General features: G+C 37.4%; 1 protein-coding gene across 13 annotated transcripts in view; it reads left to right on the plus strand.

The window, feature by feature from the left end:
• Positions 1 to 27,279, plus strand: part of Mctp1 (multiple C2 and transmembrane domain containing 1) — a 589,465-nt gene that overhangs the window by 360,812 nt on the left and 201,374 nt on the right. For 6 of the 13 annotated variants that reach the window (XM_042261777.2, XM_042261778.2, XM_016005078.3 and 3 more), the window contains 4 exons: positions 2,714 to 2,752; positions 12,040 to 12,099; positions 23,171 to 23,341; positions 26,412 to 26,542. In XM_042261777.2, the coding sequence (XP_042117711.1) occupies positions 2,714 to 2,752; positions 12,040 to 12,099; positions 23,171 to 23,341; positions 26,412 to 26,542 (401 nt within the window). The remainder of the gene's footprint in view (positions 1 to 2,713; positions 2,753 to 12,039; positions 12,100 to 23,170; positions 23,342 to 26,411; positions 26,543 to 27,279) is intronic. The other 7 variants (XM_042261779.2, XM_042261780.2, XM_006986537.4 and 4 more) reach the window with 3 other exon arrangements.

Consider the following 27,279-nt stretch of genomic DNA (forward strand, 5'->3'; position numbering starts at 1 on the left):
ACTCTCTTAGATAATGTAGTCTTACGCATTGTTTGGCTTAGGTTGAAAATTAGAAAATCCCTAGAAACATATTAATTGATACTAGGTGGCCTTTGATGAGTTAAACAAACAATTTTTATACCTTATTTTAACTTTGATGTCATAACTTTTATACAATGTTTAAAGACATATCTCCTTATGAAGTGTTGAATGTATATGTTTTATAAGATGTGTATACTATCTGTTCTGTACGTTTTTTGTATGCGTATTAGCAAATAATATACTAAAAATCATAACAAAAGGAAGTTAAAATGAGATTTTAAATCTTTTTAAAGTAGCTGCTTTTACAAACCTATCATTGGCCACATTTTTATATCACTTACTCCTTATTTTGGCTTCAAGGAAGACTGAGTTGCTAATGAAGAACCTAATGTACAGTAGTAACAGACACCGACTCCTTGAAAATCTAATTCATATGTTTCTCTGCCAAACTCACAATCATGGAGCAAAATTTAAATCTTATATTTCCAGAATTTACTTTGTCTTTTATCTTTAACATTCCCCAAATAACCTTTCTTCTTTAATAGATCTCATAGTTAGTAAAGATAGCAATATTAATTATCTATTGAATTCATTTTTTAAACTTTTCTACTGAATTATTATAATTGAGCCTTCTTTAACCCAAGTACTTACAAAAGGAAAAAGAACTTTTGTGGGGGCGTTTAGCCAATTGATAAGCTAGCAGTTTTGGCTAACAAAGCAGAATTTTTGTTATGAAATTTGAGACCATTCTGACAGTCGCTTGATCCACAGCAGAACTTCTGACACTGACTCAAGAGAAGGAACTGGCCCTGGAGCTGCCAAATCATGGCTGTTTCCTTGTATTCGCTTCCCAGTTTGAAAAATACAACCAAAATTTGAGAGACATGAAAAAGCCAGAGCTATATTTTGTTTTGTTTTCTGTGTTAGAAGTTAATCACGTGCACTGCTTCCTTTCCTCTGTCAGAAGCACGTGTCCCTAAATGTTGTCACGTGTTGCCACGATAGTCCACCCTTCTTCATCGTTTCACCCTGCTTTCATAGCCCAATACTTCTGATGGAATCAATTTTATAGGATCCTTAGATGCTTAATGATGTTGATAAATGACCACTAGTTAAGGTATTTTAATCTTTACTTCTTTAGTTGTTTTGACTCAAAATGTTGTCTCTAGAAACTGCCATGATCAAATGCATTGAGACAAACTCAAACATTTATTGTTGGACTCTTGATTGGGGAGCTCTTATGGATATGGCTAACCACTGAAGAATCTGGTTGCACATGACCTTTGGTGATATGGAGGAGGTGATCATGTTATTATTGTTGATGATGATTAGGTCGTAATGGCAATCACTCACCTAACATCAATAGTCTATTAGGTGTGTACCCTGTCTGTGTCTCCAAACTAGTGGTTGGATGTGTTGCTTCAAAATGAATTGGACCTTAGCAGTTAGAAAATATAAACTATTTTTTGTAGTATTTGATAACAATGCTTTGCTGTTTCCTGGTTCTGATTGAAAACCAGGGAGGTGGATTTTTATAACATTTGAAAATCTGTTACTCTTTCATGTTTGGGTCAATAGAGAAAACAAAAGTAATGTCTTTGGGAATGTTACCATTCTCCTATTTCCTACTCTGAAGTTGCTCCGTAATTCCATTCTCCCCCTTTAGGTCAAAGAATGGTGTGGTCTTATGTGAAAGTTCTTTCTGTCCTGTATTTTCATGAGGCATGAGTGCTTTCTAGAATGGATCTTCTTCATAGTGAGTTCTAATAAAAGAGATGGAGCTCTTGACATTGATCTAGTTCCCCAACACAGCTATGGCAAGCTTTCTAGAAGCCACAGTCTTCCCTCCAAACACTCTCCACTTTCCTCTTCATCTGCCTTAAAGGCAACCATAGGACATGGTATGGCAAAGAGGAAGGTTTACATCTAGATGCTTAAGGGAAATGTTTAATAGTAAATAGGAGAATTATTTAAATTTGGGGGGAGCTTTATGTTTTACTTATGCAAATACAAATACAAAAGACCAATAACCTTAAGCACTGATACCAAATCTCCAGAAACTTAATTAAAACATGTAGCCAAGCTAACCTTTCACTGTGACATAAACAGAATATTATAAAGGAAACATTTTAGTTAAAAAAAATAAGCAGCCTTTTCTGAGTTGGAAACATTGTAGACAACGATACAGTTAAAAAAAATAACTAAATGTAGAAATGTTTCTACAATGTGGCCAAAGCAGCATGCTTTAGATGTAGGTTGAAGAAAAAATGCTATATACCTAATTAAGTCAAGTGACCCTCAACTCTCACCTTTAAAAGGGACAATTATAAATCATGAAACTCAATTTGTATTTTTAATTTAGAATTAACTAATCCCAATTCTATATTTAAAATACACTGTCTCACCTCTTCATACAAAGAATAATGCAAGTGATCTCTCAGCAGAAAGAGGCGTCCTGAAAGTTAAAGGTTCTCTCTCTCCCTGTCTTCCTCCCTCTCTCCCTCCCTCCCTCTCTCTCCCCTCCCCCCACCTTCCCTCACCCTGCATGTGTGTGAGTGTGTGTGTGTTGTTGTTGTTGCTGGAAACATTTTGCTATTTAAAGGACTAATAAGTGTTACATATCCCCTAAAAACAATGGCTGTCCTGCTCTGTACTGGGTGAAAGATAATGAAGTACTTTATTTCATTTACAGACAATGCTAATGAGGAAGAGTTGGAAAAGATCCAGTAAGGTAATTCTTAGCATGTGATCTTCAGCTTTCCTTGTTGAGAAGACTCTTAGCCGCTTTACCAAATTCCTCTCATCTTCTTCTGAGCTGTACCACAAAGTTCCATCACTGCCAGTTGCTCTTTCCCCCCATGATCTTTAAGCCCATCCTAGGACGCTTTCTAAGTAGAACCTCACTGTTGCAGAGCACTCAGACCGCTGTCTTGCTGCTCTCCAGTCACTCCTCAGCCTCATTCTCAGCATCCGGTCTCCACTATGTGCACAACAGGGTCTACAAAATCACTCTGCTCCAGGACGAAGTGATGATACCCGGGCAGGGACAGCTCCAGACAGAAGTAGCCATGAAACTTCCTGGGTTTGTTCACAGAAAACTGAGTATTGGGCCTTCTAAACTCGAAAGTCCTGGTGTCATTACAACCTGAGGACAGTTCCCCCTTGTCTCACTTCCAGAATGAGAGGAGGGTGACCTCAGAAACGCACTGAGCTTTCTGTATGTACCTATGTAAGACACAGTATCTTTGGTGGTGTTAGTATCCTCGATGATGGCACCAGTCCTGAGCATAAATAACTATCATGAAACTGAACTTTTACTTGACTGTACTTTGAAACAAATTAAACAGATTTCCTTGGTGAAAATGACATTTATTCAAATTTCTACTTAAAAGGTCAATATTGCTTTTAATAGTTCTGATTTTTTTAGACCCTGGAACACTGGCAGTTTTTCTTTTTCCATTCTGATCAAATCATGCTGTTATTTAAGTTTTTTCAATTTCATCATTTTCCTTTCCTTTTACTGGGAATTAAGAAAATATGCATACTAAGTATTGTTTTATGGCTGCTGTGATGTCTTACTTCTCATATTCAGTGAGTTACCCCCCAGTTCTTTCATACTGACAACCAAGACATAACTCACCGAAAGAACGGCACTCAAAAAGCACATACTGGAGAAGGTGCATGTCCACTGTGGTTTCACTAAACAAAATCAGTGACTTTTAAAAGAAAAGATTGAATTGTTTATCTTTGTAACTGTGCTTTAATATTATGTTAAGTGTGTTGATTTTAAAATGTACATAAGACTTTCCCCATCCTGTGACTCTATGATGTTATTTTTGTGTAAAAACCTACTAAGCCGTGGATAGTCAGCAGTATTCATCTTCCAAATGAGTTTAACTAGAACTGGATATTACATTGTATTTGGCATTAATTAATATGAGTAATCTATTTCATTGAAATACAAAAGAGAGAATAGAAGTATCTTTTTTGACTGTGTATATCGAGGGGCACTTAATCCCTGAAATCCCAGCATTTCAGGGACTGAGGGGAGAGAATTAAAGGCCAGACCTGGCTGCAGAAAAAGAATCATTTTAACATATATTCAGATAGATCAATAGATGCTAGATAGATTTTTATAAGCCTTTTAATTTGTTTAAATTAATCTTAATGATAAAGTAAAAATAAATCCACATAATTTCTTTGAATCTATAAAAAATGTAAAGGAATAACAAATATATTATTTCCATAATGTTTACATATATAATTCTTGGTGTTTTATAATTAACCATCATTTTAAACACTGAAAGTTTGCCAGTATAGATGCAAAATACCTGTATCTAATTTAGCCCTCACTTGAATAATTGACAGATTATATTTAGTACAGGTGTTAATATTAGATTAAGGGATTTTTCAATTTGGTACATTTTCATAGTGATTCTAAATGCTGAGTGAGTTAAAAATCAGTTCACTCATTTTGTTTTTTCTATGAGAACATAATGAGCACTTGTTAATTCATTCAGATTTTTACTATGCCTTAAAACACTGTCCATATTCACCAGATAGTGTTATAAATATACAGTGTTATATTAAAAAATCCATGGAAAATTTCACATTTCTAATTATTACCTACTTTGTAGGTCTTTACACCCTCCCCTGAGTTGGCGCTGTTTCTGAATCTTTCCTCCAGGCAGTGGCATCTAAGAACTAAGGGAGAGGCTAGCAGGCTGCGTGCGTGCGTGTGTGTGCGTGTGTGTGTGTGTGTGTGTGTGTGTGTGTGTGTGTGTGTGTGTGCGCGCGCACGGAATGTGTTCCTGTTTCACTGAAATGTTCTTCCCTTCTAACTGCTGCGCTCTTCACCCTTGAAATCTATGTCTTAATAAAGAGAATCTAGAGAGAAGATGCTTGAATCACACTTAAATACAATCACTTGTATTTTTAGTAGTCATTTTTATACTATACAATTGTGCTCACCATTGGATTTTCCTGTAGACACAAATTTTCTTCTCTGAAGTCGCAGCATACAGGAATGAAATCTCCTGTCATTGTCAGGGCAGGACTTGAATATGAAACTTGTCTTTGAGCACCAAGAGTGAAAAGATCCGAGAATCAAAACCTTCCTAATAAAGACTTACAGATAGTCAAACATTGTTTTTCAAGGCTGTCTGTGGCTGGGGCTTTCTTTCCTTGTCTTGATCTCTTTCAGAAGTAATCTAACTACACAGGAGAGTCACTACATTGATGGTCCTTTTGTAACATGGACATCTCCCTTGTACATAAGGTGAAATAGCTCGTAGAATTTCCTATCATCCAAATACCTGTTTCTCACTTCACTATCTTCACTTTATGTGATAAGGTTTTTTATTCATGTTTTATTTATGCTATTCACTACACTTCTGCCAATAGATTCTCTCATTGAATTAGTTGTGGTACTCACATGCTCTGAGACAGTATATACTATTGAAACAATCGTACTGTGCACCAGAAGACAGGGGCATCATGAATGTTACTCAAGACAAGCTCTTTATTATTAGAAATCCAACTGTTATCACTTTATAAGAAGTAGAAAACATGTATCAGTGAAGAGCAAGATATAGAAATATGGGCTAGATTTCAATTGCATACAGATCAGTAAACAGCAAATTCCACAATGTCTCCTCTTCTAGGTGTAGTAGCATCCAGGAACAATCATTATGGTTACCAACTAACTACACTTTCCGTCATGTACACTTGAAATTCTCTTTCACACTTATCTGTAATAAAAGAATGTTATTGTGGAAGAAAAGAAAATCAACACCTACCCAAACTCAGACAACTAGGTACTTATCTAGGTCAAAGAGTTACACTTATGTGATAAAATACATTTTGGCAGAGAGATTGTGATGTCTTGAGAAACCTATCATTGATAATTCATTTGAGGTTAAATTATTCATCAAGAAAATTCCATGAGCTCAAAAGAGAAGATTTATATATATTTTGTAAATAAATTTTGTGGGATCAAAACAAAAATGGAAATGAAATAATGAAATAATTGTCTCTGTTGGCTGGCTCGGAGTTTATAAAGTGCTGCATATGCCTATGCTTGACCCAGAGGAGAGTGTATTTCTGGTTAGGATGAGTAATAATTAACAAGTTACTGTTGAGCATGTTGGTGGATGAGGCAGAATCATGATTTCAAATCAACCTGTAGTACATAGTGAGAGCTTATTTTAAATAAAAAAAATGTATGTTTTCAATAAATTACCTCAATTATCTTAAAAATACTGTTTTAGGGGGCCTCACCTTTAGCTGAAGTGCTACTGGCAGTTGACAACTTCTGAGTGACAGCCATTTTTCTTTGTAGGTGTGGCTTCTGATAGGTTGCCCATACTTGAGCGCATGGCCACGCCCATGCATCTAGGCCAATGTTAATTGGAGTCTGTGAGATAGTAATTAAAAAAAAAAAGAAGAGGAGGACACGAAGTTGGGAGGGAGATGTGTTTGGGGAGGCTCTGGGGGCAGCTGGAGATAGGTAGATAGTGAAGGGGTGATGAGGATTAAAATATGTTATATGCATGTGTAAAATTTAAAAAGAGCAAATCAAAATATTTTGAAAAAGAAAATAATATTGTAACCATACAGAGATACACTTGTCAAAATCCTAACTATAACAATTTTTAATTGTTTTCTTTAAAATTCTGTCCTTCGAATAATACAATGTAGATTATTGTAGTGGTATCTCATTACTAGACCTTCTGTTATTTGACAGCCTACATCACTTTTAGCAACAGATCTTCTTATAAAGATTTTTATAGTAATCACTTAGCATGATTTTAATGAAATATGAAACACTTTACCCATTGGTTGAATGAAGCAATTTTAATAAGACTTCTGGCAAAAATATCATTAATTTAAACTGGGGACACTGAGCTCTGTGAGACTGCAGGGCATAGTTAAACTGGCACCTTGCAGGACACATTAAAAATGCATCAATGACTTGTAAGTGCTTTAAGTAAGGGGACAGAAACAGATGAACACGTTTTTAAGTATCACACACAGTCAAGCATGATGAAAAGGATATTAGTTAACAGTGATGGGGTCTTTCTACTAAGACGTCACTTGCTGATAAACAGGTGACTATAAAGAAAAGAAAAAGGTTGTAAAAAAATGAAAGTTTTCGTAGGAGACTTTCTCAGCTGTGAGTGATCACAGTGCTTTTACTTTAGTATAACATTTATAATTATATGCACATGTCTTTGAACATGGGAAATGTTTACGTGTTTTTAAGGAAACAAACTTTTATTTATAATGCCTTACTTTGGCTGTATTTTTGTTACCAATCCTTTAAAAAATGCTATAAAACAATATCTTATATTATATCAGAATTAATTGTTCTGGGATTCTAAAATGCCAACAATAAACAATGGTGAACAGTAATGAGGTGTCCAAATACAGCAGGTATTTGGACCACAGTTATTACATTTGTAATAAGTTTATTTATTTTATAAATATTATATATTAGCATGATATTTGATTATCCCACAAAGTACAAGAAGGCATAGCTAGATCTTACATTGAAATGATTTTTCCTAGATGTTTTGACAATATTTCCCTGTAGACAAAAAATTATATTTTATATATTTTAATTCCTAATGACAGAGATTTGCTATAACCGTGACATTACATTTATTTGACTGCTTTTGATGAACTTATAAATGTTGTTGCTCTTTCTAGAGTAAATATAGATGATCTGGTTTAAATTCAAGGGATAAAATGGACCCCAAAGCACAAGATGGAACCCACCAAGCTTGTGCCCCACATCTAAGATATTCATTGCATGATTGACAATTGACCTTTGCTTCTGAGACGTGTTAACACATACCAACCAATTTCCCCATGATCCTTCTTGAGCTGATTAGAAGGGGGACTAATGTATCAGACTCCAGTTTAATAGAGCAGAAGGCAGACACAGAGGTGTGTATGGCATCATGATGGTAGGTAGGTGGACGGTGGATGGATGAATAGACAGACAGACAGACAGACAGACAGACAGACAGACAGATAGATGATAGATAAATAGATGATAGATAATTTGTTCATTTGAATTACTTTAAATACTCAAATGAAAATAATGCATAATTTTGCAAAGACTTTACTACCAAAATCCTAGTTGACATGATTATTCAAAAGTCAATATTCTTAGTCATTGTTTTTTGACAGGATGGAGGCGTCCCGTGACCTTGACCTTCATGAACAATAATTATCTGACCAGGAAATTTTATGTAACTGTTTTGCATAAGAATTTACAAATATTTCCAATCTCTTAAATGTCCAAAATAGCACCAATGAAAAGAAATTTGTCATGTACATATAAAAACAGGTTCATATAATCTAGATTGCTGACTTGATTCTGACACATGAGTTTTAGGGTCACAGGTTCATCTTTTATCTTGTGACTATTTTTACTCTTGAAGAATTCCCACATTATAATGTAGCGGTAACGCCCGCATTACCGATACCCGTTCACCATGTCCGAGCAAAGGGCTGCGGATTAAAAATAGAGACAAGAGACAGCGAGTCATTCGCCATGGCTGAATGCCGAATGCCGTTTATTGAAAGAGGGAAGAAACCTTAAGTACAGGCTTACAACACAAATGGAGGATCCCTGGAGGGCAGAAGTTCGCTACCAATGGTCTACATTCTAGACCCAATGTTCTACATTCTTGCATCTAAGTTGTTTACACCAAATACAGAATGCACCTAAGTTGTTTACACCAAATACAGGATGTAGGAACAAAGAACCTCCAGTAAGCTCTCCGGTGATCCTTAGGTGAGAAGGAGACCAGCAGGGAATCTGAATAGGGAGGACATCTGTTCAAGGTCAGCAAACAAGGCGGCAGCCACTCACAGTCGGGGGCCAGGGCACATGGCGCCCACATTATAATAACGTGAATTATGTTTCAGGATCTATATACTGATCTAGTTGTAAAATATCACTTTAAAGATTGATAGTTAATCCTCATCCCAACTGATAACAAAATCTTAAAAGATTTTTTGATTTATTTTATGTACAATTTAAAAATTATTATCATATTCAATTTTTAGGTAAACTGCACTTTTATTTTTTTTTGAAGAAAAAATTATCTTTTAGATTTTTGCTTTTAAAACTATGATTAAATTTTAGACTTACAGTTTGATTTTTCATCTTTGAGAAGAAATTTATTTATAGTGCAAAAATACTGTGAAGGAAAACTAGTCCTAAATAGTACAGAAGAATGGCTCTTGGCAGTGTGATAGATTGAAAAACACAAGAGAGTCAGTTCAGGCATTCGTTATTTAGGGCAATTTTGCCGATTGTCTTTTATCAAGCTGATGTCTGTGTTTGTGTTCAATTTTCTTTAACAGTTGATTTATAATTTAAGCACCCTCATACTGCTGCTTTTCCTCACTGTCAGCTCTTGTTGCACACGGAAGTGTTACTTAATATGTACATGATGATTGGACTCAAGGCTTCTCCCGAATCACAATTGGTTTGTGTTTTCCAGATTAACATCAGTACTATTGTTCAGGACTCATCATAATGCCAGCACTGTGTTGCTGTTGCTGGTGCTATTGTTATTGTGGTGGTTATTATACTTATCACTGTAGTTATTGTTTATTGTTGCATTTATTGCCTTAATTGTTGTTGTTATTGGTGTTACTTTTGTTGTTATTGGTGTTGTGATGATTATTTTCTTTGCTATTAATGTTGCTATTGTTATTATTTTTTCTTACTGTTTTTGTTGTTACCAATAATAACTACGCCTGGCTTGTTCTATTGCAAATTTCATATTAATTCAGAGCAATAAATGGCACTAGAAGCCACATGAAAATTAAACTGTTTCACTTGAAATAAAGGCCTTAATTTACACAACAATGTGGGTTGTAAAATGAACTAAAAATTGTAGCTGATAAGTGATAAAAATAATTAAACATGGCATAAAAAGTACAACCTAGGGACTAGGTTGGGCCTAAAAAGTACAACCTAGGGACTAGGGTAGATCTAAATGTATCTAATAGTTATGTTTTTCAATCTTAAATCTTTATAATTAAAAACTCCCAACCCCCAATTCATGAATAGCTTTTTTCTTTGTATACTAAGCCAACAATAGGGTAAATACCCTCTGCTTTTACCTGAGGAAGACTAGAAAGTAATATTAGTACAGCTTCAGAGTCAGTCAACATAAGATTACCTAAAGCTTTAAATGAGCTAATATTACCTTTAAATGTTTGCTTTATGCTGGATTTAGAAGTAAAACTTAAAACTTTCATCTGCATTTAATTAACACATTATGCCTTACGATTTAAACTCACTTGGATGCATGGTTTTTGATACTGCCTCAACTCATAGAGTGAAACCTCTTATACAGCTAGAATCTCATCCTTAATTGTTCAAATGTGATGATATTGGAACGTGATGTTTATACTTTTGTCTCATGTGCTACTAAACGTGTGGATCAGTTACTTAACTATTTATAAATCAAAGTGAAGAAAAATGATAATTAAAAAGAAAGCATGAAACTTCTCTAAAATCCAGAAGATTCTTTAATTTAAATAATACAATAATGAACCAGAGAGATGCCTCAATGTGTAAAGGTTACAGTCCCACAGGTCTTATGACCTGTAATCAATTCCCAGGTCCCACAAGATAATGGAAAAGTACTGAGTACACACACACACACACACACACACACACACACACACACACCCTTAATAAAAACATGAATAAATTGAAATTGATTTGTAATTTAAGATATAGAATAATCTTTTAAAAATATGGTATCAAGAAAGACAGCAGTTGAAATGTAAGTGTAATTTTAAAAGGATTTTTTTTGCTGCTTAGATTCTACTCTGATAGTGTGTGACTTGAAAACTATAAAATGTAAAATAAACAAATCATAACCCTTTATTACTGATCAAATGATATTTTAGAGGAAAAACCTTTTCTTGATGATTTATGCCATAAGCATTGCTACCTGACCAAACTCTAAGCAAGGAACTTGGGAAATCATAATTTGTTGCATTAAGAAATGTATTTGGTTAAATTACATCGTCATCTGTGAAGCATTTCTGTCTAATTTTAAATTATGCAAATTGAAAAATACTCCAGAACATTAAATATTATTTTCTACTTTATTTTTTCATGTTTGGTAAAAACATATGATTTTAATCAAATACTACTTGGTCGGTTAACAAAATTTATTGAGTACTTACTATGCCTTGGACATGATGTAAGATACTGGACCATTATAATCCTAGTTGTTATCACAAAATAATAGAAAAGACGGCATAGTAAGATTGCGTCCTCTTCATGATAGTGTCAAAACTGAACTGTCCCCAAGCTCTTATCAACATCCCATAACTTCATTGTAACTGATACACAAGGACAGACTAGAACACTGTACAGTCCAAAAAGAGTAATTTAAACTTATTAAAATGTAATTGATTAGGGCTGAGGATGTAGTTTAGAACTCAAGTTAGTGAAGACATTTGCTTTGTATTTATTGTACATATTGTATCATACCAGCAAATTTGAGAAATCTTGTAAAGAATTTAACTAGGTACATGTTTTATTAATAAGATTTCTACTTCTGTATTTTTAAACGATCTCATAGTCTATGATTAGCACAACTGTTTTACTAAAAGAAACAATGTTGTCTACTTTATTTTAAAATTGTGTGATGTGCTTTAGTATTTATATGCTCTGTCATGAAACATCAGACTCAGAGGTACATTAATGAGCATTAAGAACAAAAAGGTAAGTGAACTCTTAAAAATACAGAAAACACCCTCACTCTTTGTCTTCGGGGATGTAAGGGATGAAGACGACAAAGACAATCATCTACTCAAGAGGAGAAACTCTACTTTCTCTAAATCCAAAGGGTCTGGATGGGATGTATAATTTTCAACTTTCAGTTTGCTTTGATTTTGTTTTGATTTTGATAGTAATTAAGTACTCTCAAAAACATCTCAAAATTTAGCTAAATATTTGTTTGTTTATAGGAACTCTCAGAAAATGAAGTGTTTGGATCTCACTTCTCTGTGCAGTCTTTCTTTTGGAGGGTAATGTTGAAATACTTTAATATTAATATTCTTGAGTTTCTGTCTCTGGATAGTTATTGTGAATTAAGAAGTTTGGCATAAGAACCAGGCTCACAGATAGATATATTCCTTTTCCTTCTTCATTGACTTAATTTTAAGCCATACCAAAAATTTTTTTGTGTCTTCACTTAAAAAATACTCAGAATTTTATACTTTTGAAAGCATGTCTTTGAAGCTGTTCTTTGCAGGAACAAGTTTATTCAAGTTTGAAGCACTACATTTCCAGAGACCTTTTGGGGGGAAGGTGGTTCTCTAAAGGAAGTGCACAGAAACTCTTTGTCTCACTCTGGAAGATGGGCTTGTTAGTGCTCCATTTTTGTTCATGAAATGTTTACTCATATCAAAGTGATCATAAGCAATACATCTAGGAGATATACAGGAAATAGGTATCGCTATTCTTCAAAAAAACATGGGTTAGTAAACACTAACTCTGTTTTTTATTTAAATGAAAATGATATGTGATACCCACAGAATTTGTTTTAAGTGTCATTAGAATTTAATTTAATCATTACTAACTTCATCATGAGATCTGTCATCTGTTTTTCCCCCTCTTAGGTAACTGCATTATGCACAGCACTTATTTACTAATTTATTACTAGTACCCTCTGATGTGTAACATAATGATGTCCCTGAATTCCCTGAAGCATCAACATAAACTTCCGGAGGTTCTTCTCCCTGGCCTAAGGACATCTTTGAGCCCTCACTGAGGTCTATGTCTAATCTTGGGAGATGCTTGGTCTCCCTCTCCTGTCATTCCCCGAATCTCTGGGTTGCATTTTCTCCGTCTTCTGAAACAGCCACAATCCACTGTGTCTTCTTTTCCTCATACTCAATTCCGCTTTCATTAGTTATGCCTTTCCCATTTATGTGGGCCATTAAAAAATCACAAAACATATTCCATTCTCACTCTTTATATTAACTCTCCAAGATTCTTGTAACTGAGACAGGAAACTGTAGCTTATAAGCAGAATGTATGGTCTCCCTGTTCTGGAGGCAAAGATCCAAATCAGTGCTTGAGTAGGGCCAGCCTTCTTTGGGGGCTGTTTTCCCCAGCTCTCTGTAGTTTCTCACTGTGCTACATTATTACAGGGGCCACGTGACATTTTCCCTGTGTGTATGGCGCTGTGTCTAAATTTCTCATTCATCAAAACAAAAGGAAAAAGAAAAAACATTCAGGCCATGATTTTGTAGCAGCAGACACTGTAGGGAAATTGTTACATTTTTAAGTCTTTGCTATTTTCCTTTCTTGCTTTTAAAGCACTTATATTTTAAAAGTATGTTTTCCCTTTAGAATTTTGAGATCTGTTGCAGTGTCTCTTCAGCACATTGTCGGGTTCCATGGTGAAGTCAGGCACTGGCCAGTGAGCCAGTATAAGCCACAGCTGCTTAACCTGCCTGCTTCGACACATACATTTTTTTGTAGCCCTTTATTGTCACAAGCCTGTTGAATGGTTATCATGTGCTGTTTCCTTTCTACTGTCTTTACAGAAGCTTCACTAAAGTTACTCCGTACATCTGCCAAAATAATCATTGCTCCTCTTACATGTGTTGTCCATGAATGCAGAGGCTGGCCTCTTCTGAATCCTTAAACAGAAGAGGACTTTTCGCTTATTTGAAAGCAGAATTTGGGACGCTCACTCTGTGTTGAATTTGTTCTCTGTGCTGCAAACATTTAAAAATTCTAAGTCAAGAGCTACTGCTAGGACCACCTCTGTAAGTACTGCCTTTTCCACGCTCCCTTCTCGGGGCTCTTTCAACTTCCTTCTGCTTTGTTCTCACATTGCTCTTTCACTTAGCGGTGCTTCCTACTTGGTTCTCTTCTCCTTCGCTCAGTATTCCTCAACAACCTTTCTCCATTTCCTGAAGCTTCTGATTTTAGAACAAATGTGTAGGTTTAAATTATAGCTTTTGGTGCCCAAGATACAGTGGTGAGATCTCTTCTGGGCACACAACACTAAATGATGACAGATTACTTGAACAAAAGGCAAACTCTTTAAGGGACGTGTATTCCACCAATGAGGACACCTAGGCCCAGAGCAGTGATGTCATCTCTCTGAAGAACCCTGAGGATGTGACCTGGAGTAACATTCTTCTCTCTCTAAATGCATAGAAAGCAATACTCGGAAGAATAAGCAGCAGCAGGGCTTCCGTTTGGGTTGCTGACTGAGAAAATGCCCTGCATCAACAGTCTCTCCTTCATCAAAGAGGTGCTTGCTTGACAGCCATTCACAAACCCATTATCAATGATCAAATATAGTCAGGATGAGAACTATCTCACATAGTCATATCAAAAGTCACCCTGATAACTGGCCCCATAGCTCTCTGCCCATGAAATATCGATATTTTCATGAACATTTTAGAGACACATTTGCAAAGACATTTTCGCTGGACAGGTTCAAATATGCAAGAAGACTCTAAACAGCTCATCTAAAATCTTAACATGGAGTGCGCAGTATGAAAATGCTATAATAAAACTTATTCTTTTGCGAGGTAACTATTAAAGTTAATAAAAGACATCTTCTCTGGGGCAAAGCCAGACAAGCATAGTCCTCCCTTAGAAGGAAAACTTCTCTTTGTAACAGATGGAGACCATCAACGAAAACCACAACCAATTGGAATGCAGAGTTGTGGAGCCTAGTTCAAAAACGGTACCTATTACACACAACTCCAACACCTAAGGCTCAGGGATCGGAGCAGAAGAAGGGTTGGGGAGTTTTCTGTGAGGTTGTGTCCTAGAAATGTCAGAAGCCACATCCATGAAGTCTCACCAGTATAGCTGCCTAAACAGGACCTGAACAAGAATGGAACCAATAGACAACCAAAATGGACAGGGGAAGCTCATGAGGCTTCAACCCTAGACAAAGAACTACAGGCAACTAAGGAATGCTGAGAGTTGGAGAGTCTTCTTCAGAGAAGCCCTTCCAGCCTTGGAAACATACACAGAAGTTAAAATTATAGAGGCTGAGAGGTTATAATTATATATTTAGGAAATTTTATACACACATTTACATGAAATCACACACACACACACACACACACACACACACACACACACACTCAATTAAAGAAAAAGAGGCCATGAATCTGAGAGAGAATGGGGGCACATGGGAGGTTATGAGGGAAGGGGAAGGAAGGGGGAAATAGTCTAGTTATATCATAATCTCAAAAAGTAAAACTTATCTTTAAAAATTTAATGGTATAGGGGCTGAAGGGAAGGCTCTGTAGCTAAAAGCATGTCTCCTTGTGCAGAGAATCCATTAGTTCCCTGCTTAGTTCCCAAGTCCCACAGCTCACAGGCACCATTAGCAACAGCTCCCGAAGACCAAACCCCTCTTCACTCCTTCACAGAGACTGTTCTCACATGCTCACGCGCGTGTGTGCGCGCGCGCGCGTGCGCGCGCGCACACACACACACACACACACGCATACACATAATTTAAAATGACTTTTAAGAGAGATTAGTAAAAGAAAGAAAAATGAGTGTACATGTGTTTTCTGAGGAAATAAACTTATCATTTGTGTTTTAAGGATCAATATGTGTCTTTCAGAGGTGACAAGTTATATCGAGTCAATCTAAATCGATTAGATTTAGAGCTTGCTCAGCTGGAATATCAGTCTTTCTTATATCTTACTTTTCTTGAAAGCAAAATAATGGAAATAAAAGACAAAAGTGACACAGAGGTATTCTAATTACCCAAAAGCATAATATTTAGAATTCATCAGGACAATGTATCTCAGGGCAGAGCATTACACAGTGGAAATAGCAATTACCATGTTTCTCCTGAAAACAATAAAAATTACAGAAATTCAAATTAGATGACTCTAATTAAGTCAGATTTTTATTATACACAGTTAGCTTCCGACAAAATAAGGGTCATTTCAAACATCTTTCACATGTTTAGCATGCTTCTATTTCCTCATTTCTTTCATGCTTCCATTTCTTCCCAGTGATTCCACCAAGCAGACATCAAGATTCTGATCAGAGTTAACCAAAGAAACTGTCTTACTAAAGCACTATAGTGGATTAAATATTTTTTAATGGAAAGAACAGGGATATGCCAAGACAGACATAAAAATGGAGGAAAGATGTATGACAGACAAAGACGAGTGTGTAGAAAACCAGAAGAGTGCAGAATGACATCAGGACATGCCTTGCGGTCAGGTCAAGCAGAAGTGTGTCAGGTGCAAGGCTGCATCAGAGGAAGGAGGCATTGACTGTGTAGAACGAGAGTGACCATACGCTCCAGTGCTTACATCTGAGCAACTCAAGTATATATTATACCCACCCCTAGAAAAGGTCACAGACCATTTCCATTTTAGATATGAAAATGAGACACTTGAAATATTTATAAATTCTCATTTAAGATTTTTAAAGAAAAGCCTTGTAAGTCAAATCAAGGACTATTATTTTTCTTTCTTGCATTATTGGTAAATATGCATAGATGTTTTAAAATGGAGATACCATTAAAATATATATGATGGTTTTCAATTGGGATGTATATTGAACATCACAATAAGGGTTTGAGATCTATTTGGCTACAAATTTAGAGTGGATAGTTAAAACACCTTAAACATAATTAACTTCCTGGCAGCATACGTTGTATCAAGAAGCTATGAAAGAAATATTAAGGATAAAATCCAGGAGTTTCTCTGAGGTTCTCAGTGAATCACCAAGAAAAGGGCCTGGAGTTTTATTATCAGGAAGACACTCCGCACCAGGCTACACAAAGCACGATCATGCTTTGCGAGGGTGGATGACTGCAGAACAAACCTGCTTGTTGGGCCTGATCACCCAGCTGCAATTCACTGGAATAATCTCTGGGAAGGAAAGGCTAGTGCATGCCCGTGTCTCGATTGAGTTGATACTTGTTCCACTTCTGACTTCTATAGCACAAACAGTCATCTCAGGCTGGTGTTATCTTTTCTTTGTTGTGGCCTGTGGACCTTGATTAAAGGAAGCGTGTCTCACCTCTGTGCTGGAAACACAGAAAGGAGCTGACTCTGCACACAAACCATGCCTTTCTTTTCAGTCTTGCAGGGTCTGGGTCTCATTTGGAAGGATTAGGATTTACACAAATAACGCAATCAGGGTGACAAAACCCAAGGTTCTTTGTCCATATCAGAGAGTAGATCGGACTGTTTCCTCAGTCATATGCTTCATCTATAGAGATTGGTTTTGCTTTGAGTTTTTTAGTCTGGATATAGACGGAGGGGATCTATCCTGATACTATTTAGAATTGTAAGGATGTAATTAGTAACTCTTATTCACTATGGTGAGAATATAGATGCATCTGCAGTCTATATGGCAGAGTACATTCCTGGTGGATATTAGAGGACAATATACAAACAGCGTGCATCTGCTTTACTGAATAACATTCCCTTAAGTCGGTTCCAGCTGACTTACTTCCTTCAATGCTCTAGTTAGCCATTCTCAATAATCTATAACCAGAGTATGTTCCATCTACATGAAAACCTGTAACAATAAATCTCTTTGTGTCATAAACATTTTAGACTCCATATTTAAAGAAGGGGTATGGATAACAGATAAGCAATTCCGAATTAAAATCTCAGTCTTGGCAAGATGCTTGTGGTGAAAAGCAGGCTGTGAGACTCCAGTTTGAGCAGCTGTTTGCCAAGCTTGCCTTCCGGTGTGGCCTAAGCCAGGCTCCAGACCGTCCTAATTCAGCCCCCTCAGGGTGATGTGCCTAAGACTGAGGCTCTCCTCTCCTCATACCCTGTTGCTCAGAAACAAGTGTCTAACTCTTAAATATAACCCCTCTGCCCCACCATGGTAATTTCCTTCCAGAGTTCCTCGTTCAGCCATCTCCTGCCTCGCCTCCCACTGCCTGCCAGTGTCACGAGGGGAGGGATCTCTGCTACTTTTTTGGTTCCTTTGGTTGCTCTCGTGAATGGCAAAGGCACAAAAATAAGTGGAACAAATCTCTGTTAATTTAGATACTTTTTAAAATTTCATAAGATTCACTGCTGATATGAAAGAGGAACACAATCAATTATTGTTGTCCTTGTAACATTTATTTTTCTTGAGCCTGTCTCTGTTTTCACGCTGGAAAAAAAATGTCTCCAAAAATTTATGGCATCAAATTTGTGGGAAACAATTCTTTCTAATTTTTATTAACATCTATTAACAAAACAGAGCAGAGCTTCCAGGTCCTTATTGCCAAGATTTACAAAGGGGTTCCACCAATTATTTCACTGGCTTGCTCTGTCTTAAATGAACTGTTTATTCTGACTCTGATGTCAATTCTGAAAACTACTTCCTAGCCAAATGTTTTAGACACATGAACGGATTTAATATTCTTGGATTTTCCCCCCCAAAAATAATAAAAAGTATACTAACATTCTCTTTAAAGTGCCCTAATTAGTCATAAAATCTTACTAAAGCTATATATTATTGACTAATTGCGTCAGACTTCATGGTGTTAGATGACATGTTGATGTTCTATATTAGTTCTAAAATTGGATGAATGTTTCTGATGTGAGTGGTCCTCAAATACTGATAGGAGAATCACACAGTGTGCATGTGATAAAGACCCAGTTCTTCAAACCCCAGACTGAACCATATCCAATTAGGATCAGGCCCAAGATTTAACAAGTACTTATCTGAGAGCAATGCTTTAAATAGCCAACTACTAGGTGTAGCCTGTGGAGGGAAACCATGGATCTCTTCATTACTCCTTCCTGTTAGTTGCCCAATAAGTAGTTTTTGTTAATGATTATTAGCACTTCAATAAATGTGAATTGTTTAGACTCATTCTATGAGAAAATATTAATAAAGGGTGGTAACAAATAATTTTCATAATTGTTCAGTAGGCATTTACTGCACACTAAATTGTACAAATAGAATAAGATGCTTTCTTGAGCAGTATATTTAAAAGCACTACTAAATACTTCAAAAAGTATAAATAATATCCATGCTAGAGTGAATAGTGAATAATATTTAGATTAGATAAATTAATAATAGAACACAGGTGAGGGCCAGTGTGCATATGAACGATGTAATGCTTAAAATAGTGTCTCTCATATTTGAGGGACATCAGAATCACCTAGTGGGGTGATTAAGCCAAAGCTGAGCCCAACCCTCTGGGTGCCTGATGCCACTGCCAATGAAAGGACCAAAGACCTTAAATTTCTAATAAGTTCCCAGGTACACTGATGCCCTGTTCAGAGGACCACACATTTATAGATGTGCTGTATAGAGGCTACAAACTACTGATGCAGAGCAAGTGACCAGAAGTACCGTGGGCCATCAGTGTTAGTAGAGAGCAAGTGACCAGAGGTACCGTGGGCCATCAGGGTTAGTAGAGAGCAAGTGACCAGAGGTACTGTGGGCCATCAGGGTTAGTAGAGAACAAGTGACCAGAAGTACCATGGGACATCAGGGTTAGTAGAGAGCAAGTGACCAGAAGTACCATGGGCCATCAGTGTTAGTAGGGAGCAAGTGACCAGAGGTACCATGGGACATCAGTAGATTTCAGGATGCTATTAGCTGTGGAGTTCTACTCATCATCACCCCTTTGATAAGATCCCCAGAACCCTAGTCTTTAAAAACAGATAGGAAGGATGACTACTCATGGAAAGGGAGGCGGCTATGGTTTATGGAACATAGTTTTATACATGTTCTTTCTACATGTACACTGAAAGGTATTCTTCACCTACACAGTACCATAGACAACTGTTTTGAAAACCAAGAAAAATAAATCCAAGAAAGGGGCCAACATGCCAAAATTACACCGAAATTTCTAGAAAGATGTAATTATAGTCTTCTCTTAGTGTGTGGTGGTTGAGTGAGGAAACCATTTTAACTACTCACTACGAATACAAAGAAAGTCCAGAAATCAAACTGACATAGTGTTTAGAGCCCACACTTTAAATCTTTGTAGATTGTTTACAATAACTAATACAGCATAAGTGCCATAAAACTAGCTATCACACCACATTGTGTAGAGACTGGCGACAAGAAAAGGTCTGTAAATGTTCAGTACAAAAGTGTTTTTGAATACTTTCAGTCAGTCATTAATTACATGTATGGATTGAACAGTTGTGAAGGACCAATTGTGCTTGGTGCCTTTATTTTGCTAGTTTTGACTGTCTAACCTTATATTTCCTCCTTTACCTTATACTGTTATTAACTTTCCATATTTCATGGCCAAAACTAAATCTGTATCTGTTTAATGACTATGCTGTTGATTCAAATTATGAACTTACCCAATTAAATCTGTGGTGAATTACTGAGTTTCTTGTGAGAAATGTGCCATTTAGAACAACAGTTATTGAAGACAAAAAAAAAATCCCTTAAAAATCTGGTCAGTTCATCTTCAGAACCTTTGTGTTCTTGTTAGCCCATTACAGAGGCCCTCTGAATTCCCACCGTGGTCAGCCGTGTTTGCTGTTGGTTCCTCCTCACCTTCTGTTTCCTGTGATGCTTAGGAACTTGGCTTCTAGGTTCTAAGAAAGCATTTCTTTGTAAAGAAGGCATTTGGTAGATCCTCCATGGAGAGGATGCTCTTCCCTTCTCATTTATTTATGTTCTCCTGTGAAAAAAAAGAGAGAAAGTTATAACAGGAAGAATAACAACAGGTGTATGTTTCAGGTGTCCTGCTGGGGAAGAAGCCATCTCAGCTGGTCATGTGTGGCCCAGATGGTGCCCCATACCACTTTTGCTGTGACCAGGACTTCACTTGCTTCTGGAGAGTAGGTAGAAGAAAGCACACTTCAGTACACTGTCTATCAGGAATATACATCCACTCATGGGATAAAGCACATGATCTGATTTCCTGAATTCACCATGTAGGAAATCCTCCACTGGAAAGTTACCTCTTTATCAACAATCAATTTAACTGAGTTTTGTGTTTTTGTGTTTAATCATTATTATCTTTAAGCACGTAAGACAGTGTCTCACCTAACGCTTATTTTGGGAAGGCATTAAAATTAAAACCCAGAAATTCAGGGTTCTAGTCTCACATCCACCATTTAGTAGCTCAACACTCTGTTCCTCAATTGCACGTCAGTAAACAGGGACTCAGGCCTTGCTTTTCTACATAGGGTTTCAGTTAAAGCCAAATGCTACAGTGTACATATGAACACTTTTAAATTGTGAAGCTCCGTATGAATTGACAGCCATTAGTTCCTGTTATTTAATAACAAAATTGCCTTTTTACTGTTGTAACATGTGTTTGCCTTCTTTGCCAATCATACTTCTTAACAAAGCTTCCATAGCCAAAGTCTAGAACTCTCTCTAAGTGCTGCTGTTAGGGACAATCTCAACATCAGCTGTTCAGTCAGTCAATCAATCAGTGACAGGGTAGTTCAGTGGTAGAGTGCTTGCCTACATGCAAGGGGTTCGATCCCCAACACTACCAAAAATAATCAACCGACATGACAATACAACCCTGAAACAATCCTTAGTCACTGTTTGGTACAATGAATTCTAAACAATTATTTTGAGAAATGCTTTGTTCACACAAAATCCAGTGTAGAAACCCAGTGTGTGGTACAGATGGAGACAAAGCACCTCCTGAAGGAGGCAGGGTTTTGTGGAACTTGCATGCACCTTCCAAGACTTCTCTTGTCCTTCGGGGCTCATTGGAACACTGCTCTTGAGGCCCACAGGTGAGGGGTCTGCTCATGTTAATAAGACAGCATCAATGTCCAAAATCTGCTGCTGAGCAAGTGTTGCTTGCAAACGAAGATTTCTGTTGAAATGTTGCCAACAGTAGGACTGTTGTCCTTTGAAGCAAGTGGTTTCTGTTTTCCTGATCAAAGCACCTTGAAAACTTAACTTTCGATGAGCACATGTTCAACTGGCCACGGCATTACAATGGTGTAGAAAAGCTCTGGGGGGTCAAAATGGGAGGGCGAGTGGACAAGACAGTCTGTAAGTTCATGAGGCTGATGTAGAAGGGATTTAGTGTCAAATACGGCTAATGTATAATTTACAGGTGGAGAACTGAATCTCTTCATGAAACAACTGTAAGTGGGTCAAACACACTTATCAACAGAAACAGTAATTCCCTAGCCATTCTTGACACTGAATCCAGATGGAGCATGTGTTGCTCTTTCTGTCATTTGCTTTAAGTGTCATTCAGTTTTTCAAATGATGTGGCAATTTTAGCAGATTCACTAATTTAATATAAATTTTCATTTTGTTCACTGGACTGAATATTGTGATTTATAATTGAGCATATTAGAAATTTTTTTTTTTTTTTTTTTGGTTTTTCGAGACAGGGTTTCTCTGTGTAGCTTTGCGCCTTTCCTGGAACTCACTTGGTAGCCCAGGCTGGCCTCGAACTCACAGAGATCCACCTGCCTCTGCCTCCCGAGTGCTGGGATTAAAGGCGTGCGCCACCAACGCCCGGCTAGAAATTATTTTTAAAAAGTATTCATACACCAGAATGAGGGAAAAATCTAGAAGCATACCAATCAATGTAAGTCACATTTTAACTTAAAAATAATTGTAAATATTCATGACACAAGTTTCAGAAAAAAGGCAAGGTTTCTGAGTGATCATATTGTTTAGTTTTGTATCTGCTGGTCCCGAAAGTAGTTCTCTAGAAAGTCACTGACTCCCCTAAGAAAGTAAGACAGTTTAACATTTTCTGAGTCTAACTTGCAACTAATCTCTCAGCTAAAGCCATCTGCAAAATCCATTAACATAGAAAAATGACTCTTAAAACTTAAAAAAAAATTAAATAGGGCAGTATAGCTGTGGTCTCTGATATTTATTTTAGACATATTTTGATGCAGGCATATCTATATCTCTTAACTTTAGGAACCAAGAAGCTGTAGTGCTTTGAGTATTCCTCAAATATAACAAATACATCCTGAGATGATAATTTCATAATCTGTTAATAATTTTATAATTAATACATAATACTCCATAAATTATATTTTCTTCAAACAATAGTTGACTAACTTTTGTTCTTTGAGAAACTATACCAGGAAAAAGAGCAAGGTCACCCGAGAGCTTGCAGCTTAAAGCACAACGAGCTAACTTACTTTTTCTTTGCCAAAGTTTCAGACCCAAAGCTTACGTCTGTCAGACCAGCACAGGAAATCGCACCTGTGGAGAGGAATCGTCAGCATCACCCTGATTGAGGGCCGAGACCTCAAAGCAATGGATTCCAATGGCTTGAGTGATCCCTATGTGAAGTTCCGGCTAGGTCATCAGAAGTACAAGAGCAAGGTAGGTCTCCATCGTCCATGCTGTCACTGCTGGGAGGGCACGGACTGGCTAGTAGCCGGGCTTCAGGACAGGTGAACAGTGAAATGAGAACTTTGGAATATCATGTCGGAAGCAGAGCTGCTGGTCTGTGCCCGAGTGGCCTTGAGTGAGGAGGCACTCTGCTGTTCTGTCTCAGTGCCTTCATCTTTACACAGGAACCAGCTCTCTGCACATTTGCGAAATTTAAGAGAAAAAGGCAACACTATCCCAGAACGAGTAGAGCGTATCTCCACACAGAAGTGCTGAGGGCGTGGACCAGCACCAACACTGCTGGCATTGGTGATACCGACATTATTTTGCATTCAGTGAAAGTCTTTCAAATTAATCTGTGTCATGTTATCCAATCCTACTTTGATCAATACAACACCAAAGGCATTTTAAAATTGTTTTTGCATTTTTGTTTAATCATATAACTTTCTAGTTTTATATTCTACTTCAATAAAATGTACAATTACATTCACATCTGTTCTTCCTCCCCTCCCAGTTCTGCCAATCATTTTCTTCTTCAAATTGATTCCCCAACTTGTTCCTCTCTTCCCTCCTTCCCCCTCTCCCTCCCTCCCTCCCTCCCTCCCTCCTCTCTCCCTCCCCCTCCCTCCCTCCTTCCTCCCTCCCTCCCTCTCTCCCTCCTCTCCCTCCTTCCCCTCTCTCTCCTTCCTTCCCCCTCCCTCCTTCCTTCCCTCCCTCCCTCTCTCCCTCCTCTCCCTCCTTCCCCTCTCTCTCCTTCCTTCCCCCTCCCTCCTTCCTTCCCTCCCTCCTTCCCTCCTTCCTTCCCTCCCTCCTCTCTCCCTCCCCCTCTCTCCCTCCTCTCTCCCTCCCTCTCTCCCTCCCTCTCTCCCTCCTTTTCTCCCTCCTTCCCCCTCTCTCTCCCTCCCTCCTTCCCTCCCTCCCTCCTTCCCTCTTCTCTCCCTCCTTCCCTCTCTCTCTCCCTCCCTCCCTCCTTCCCTCTCTCTCTCCCTCCCTCCCTCCTTCCCTCTCTCTCTCCCTCCCTCCCTCCTTCCTTCCTTTTTTACTTGCTTTTTCTCCTTTCTTTCCTTTATCAGGCCTCAGGCAGGCAGTATCAACTGCTGTGTGTCCATGATTGCCATGCCATAAGCAGGACTCTTAGAACATATTTAGGGAAACAAAGGGTCAAACCCCTGCTGTTGCTGTGAGTCATGTGCAATGGTACACGTTACTTAATTTCTTTGTGTGTCAATTTCCCCTTCTGCAGAAATAGAACTAAACTAATGCCTACCTAAGCAAGTTATTGGAGAGAGTAAATGAAGGTATGGTAGATACACAAAGTTTTAAAAATACTTCTCTGATCATAAGTACCCAGGAAATGCTGAAAGCAGAGGGAAGAAGATTAGTGGCAGGATAATATTTTTAGAGCAACAATCTTATTCTTAGTGGTAATATATTAAGTAATATCAGTAACATGTTATTTATGAAACTAATTATAATGACAAAGACTCACTGACCATAGCTACATCTTGTTATGTCCAATTATAACTGCTTTCAGTTTTTAACAGCTGGCATTCATAGACAGCTTGGGCTGAGTACTCCCATCCACCCTGAATTACATAAAGGTCACACTCCATTTTTGTGAAAATTCCTGCCTTTAATGTACTTGTTTTCATAGATTTTTGGGTCAACACCCTGCCTGGTTCCCTTCTAGCCCAGAAAGTCTTCATCAGTACTTAAGGTAATTCAAAATATCACAAAACTGGTTCATTAACAGGCAGTGCATGTTGCTATCAGGCTGTTTGGTAATCTTATGGAGGCCCACATTGAAGATTTAGGCATCATTTTAGCTGGAAGAAAGTTATATGGGAAAGACAGTCCTAATATCCAACACTAAAAAATTAGTCTGTTGATGACATGATAAAAAAAAGATGGACTGTATTCCCAAATGCCATAGGAGTTCATCTAAGCTGAAGAGGACATTTGAACTATCATAGCACCCATCTAGTACCATGCATATTTTCTACCAGGAGCTTAAGAACAAATTTTAAAACAGCTACTATTTCAAAAACTAGATATCTATGACCACTTCTGTCTTCTCTCAGTTAACACAATTTGCATGTTCTATTGGGCTTAATTTTATAGTTCTGCTCTTTAGATGTGAAATATGAAGCCCACTATGGACAGGTGTCTCTTTTGATCTTTCTGTCCATGATCTATGGCAGATTAATTTCAGATTGTGAACTTTAAAATTCATTTGCATTACCTATGCACATCATATATATCCTTGCTTTCAAACTCTTTGCATCTAAGGGCCTGTCTGTCCTACATTAAAAAGAGAAAAGGTCTACATACTACCTTATAACACGAATGGCAAGAGAAACAAATATGAGTGTGGCCTAGCCAAACGCTACACAGAATTTTATAGCACATCAGTATTGGTAACTGTGTTTATTGATTTACTGGGTATATTCTCTGAATATTCAAAAGCACAAGATTGCAGTCTAGACATCTTTGTTGTTCATACAACACAAACAACACACCTGTGTGCAGTCCCCCTGTATGGGGAGTGGAAGAGCACAGTGTTGCTAAATACGAACGGCAAAGTGAGCTAAACCATCCCAAATCTCCTTGTTTATCCTCCCGCTTCCACACAACTCATCATTGGTTTCTCATGTGCTTTAAACACCAATGTGCACAGAGCGGAACTCTGGGAATTGTCATCTTCCTTTATTACAGGGTAACTGACTCTGTTCTTTCTTCAATCAGTAACTGTGATGGAAAAATGTTAGTGTCTGAATGAGTTGTTTCACTGACAGGCTGCCTTTTCTATGTATTTCATATTTCTAATCTGTTGTGTAAGATAGTCAAGGGTTTACTTCTGATTTTCTGATTTCTCTAGACACATCCGTAAGTCTACGCAGCAGCAGAGATCCTGGAGGTTTAGTGACTAGTATTATGCATATACCATGGACGCCCTGGAATCTTGACTGAACTACTACCCTTAACAAGATTTTCTGCATAATGTCTCAAGTTGATTTTTAAGCGGTACTATTGGTAACGCAATAACTTTTTGCCTTTTCAGATTATGCCCAAAACTTTGAATCCTCAGTGGAGGGAGCAGTTTGATTTTCATCTCTATGAAGAAAGAGGGGGAATCATCGACATCACTGCCTGGGACAAAGATGCTGGGAAAAGGGATGATTTTATTGGAAGGTTTGTGCAAATCGGTATTGTATTTGCCTGAGAGATGGCAGTTTTTTTTCTGAAAGAATATATTCTTTAAATCTAGTTGTCAACAGTTTTGAAAGAAGGAAACATTCCATTACAATGCCACTTAGCACTGAAAACAGATTCAAAGAATGGCCAGTAGGTGGCAGCTTTGCCTAGTTGATGGACAGGCTATTCCAATGTAATATCCAGAATTTTCTCCAGATGTCAGAGTTACTGTGCACAGAAGTTATGGGATTTGAAAAAGAGGAATTTAATCTGATATGGGATGCTTGGAGAACAAAGAACACGTTCAAGGATGGAAAGTGATCTCCAATAATGTTTGTTTTCACAATGCATATTGTAACCATAAAATGCATTATTTCCTACAACTCCCTACAAGCTTCCTCATAATCTCTTAGGAGTTCATAAATCTGGAAAGAGTTTCAGAATTTTAGAAAAGGAAGAACATAAGTGAGGCAGATCCATGTTAATCTGATAACACAGCAAAATGTGTTCAAAGGCTCGAAGGACATTTCTCTATTTGGGTCTACTACTTGAATGATCGGAATTGTGTTTTGATTAAAAAGCCTATTTTTATATTTTTGACAGTTACATATGTGCATTGTATCAAAATGTGTGAAAACTTGCCAACACAGAAAAAAATCACAGTGTATAGAAGAGTTTGTTATTTTAAAAAAATCTTTCTTCGATGTAGTTCACAGGAATTCCAAGTCATTGAA

This window comes from Peromyscus maniculatus, chromosome 15 (genome assembly GCF_049852395.1).
Source record: "Peromyscus maniculatus bairdii isolate BWxNUB_F1_BW_parent chromosome 15, HU_Pman_BW_mat_3.1, whole genome shotgun sequence".
NCBI lineage: Eukaryota > Metazoa > Chordata > Mammalia > Rodentia > Cricetidae > Peromyscus > Peromyscus maniculatus.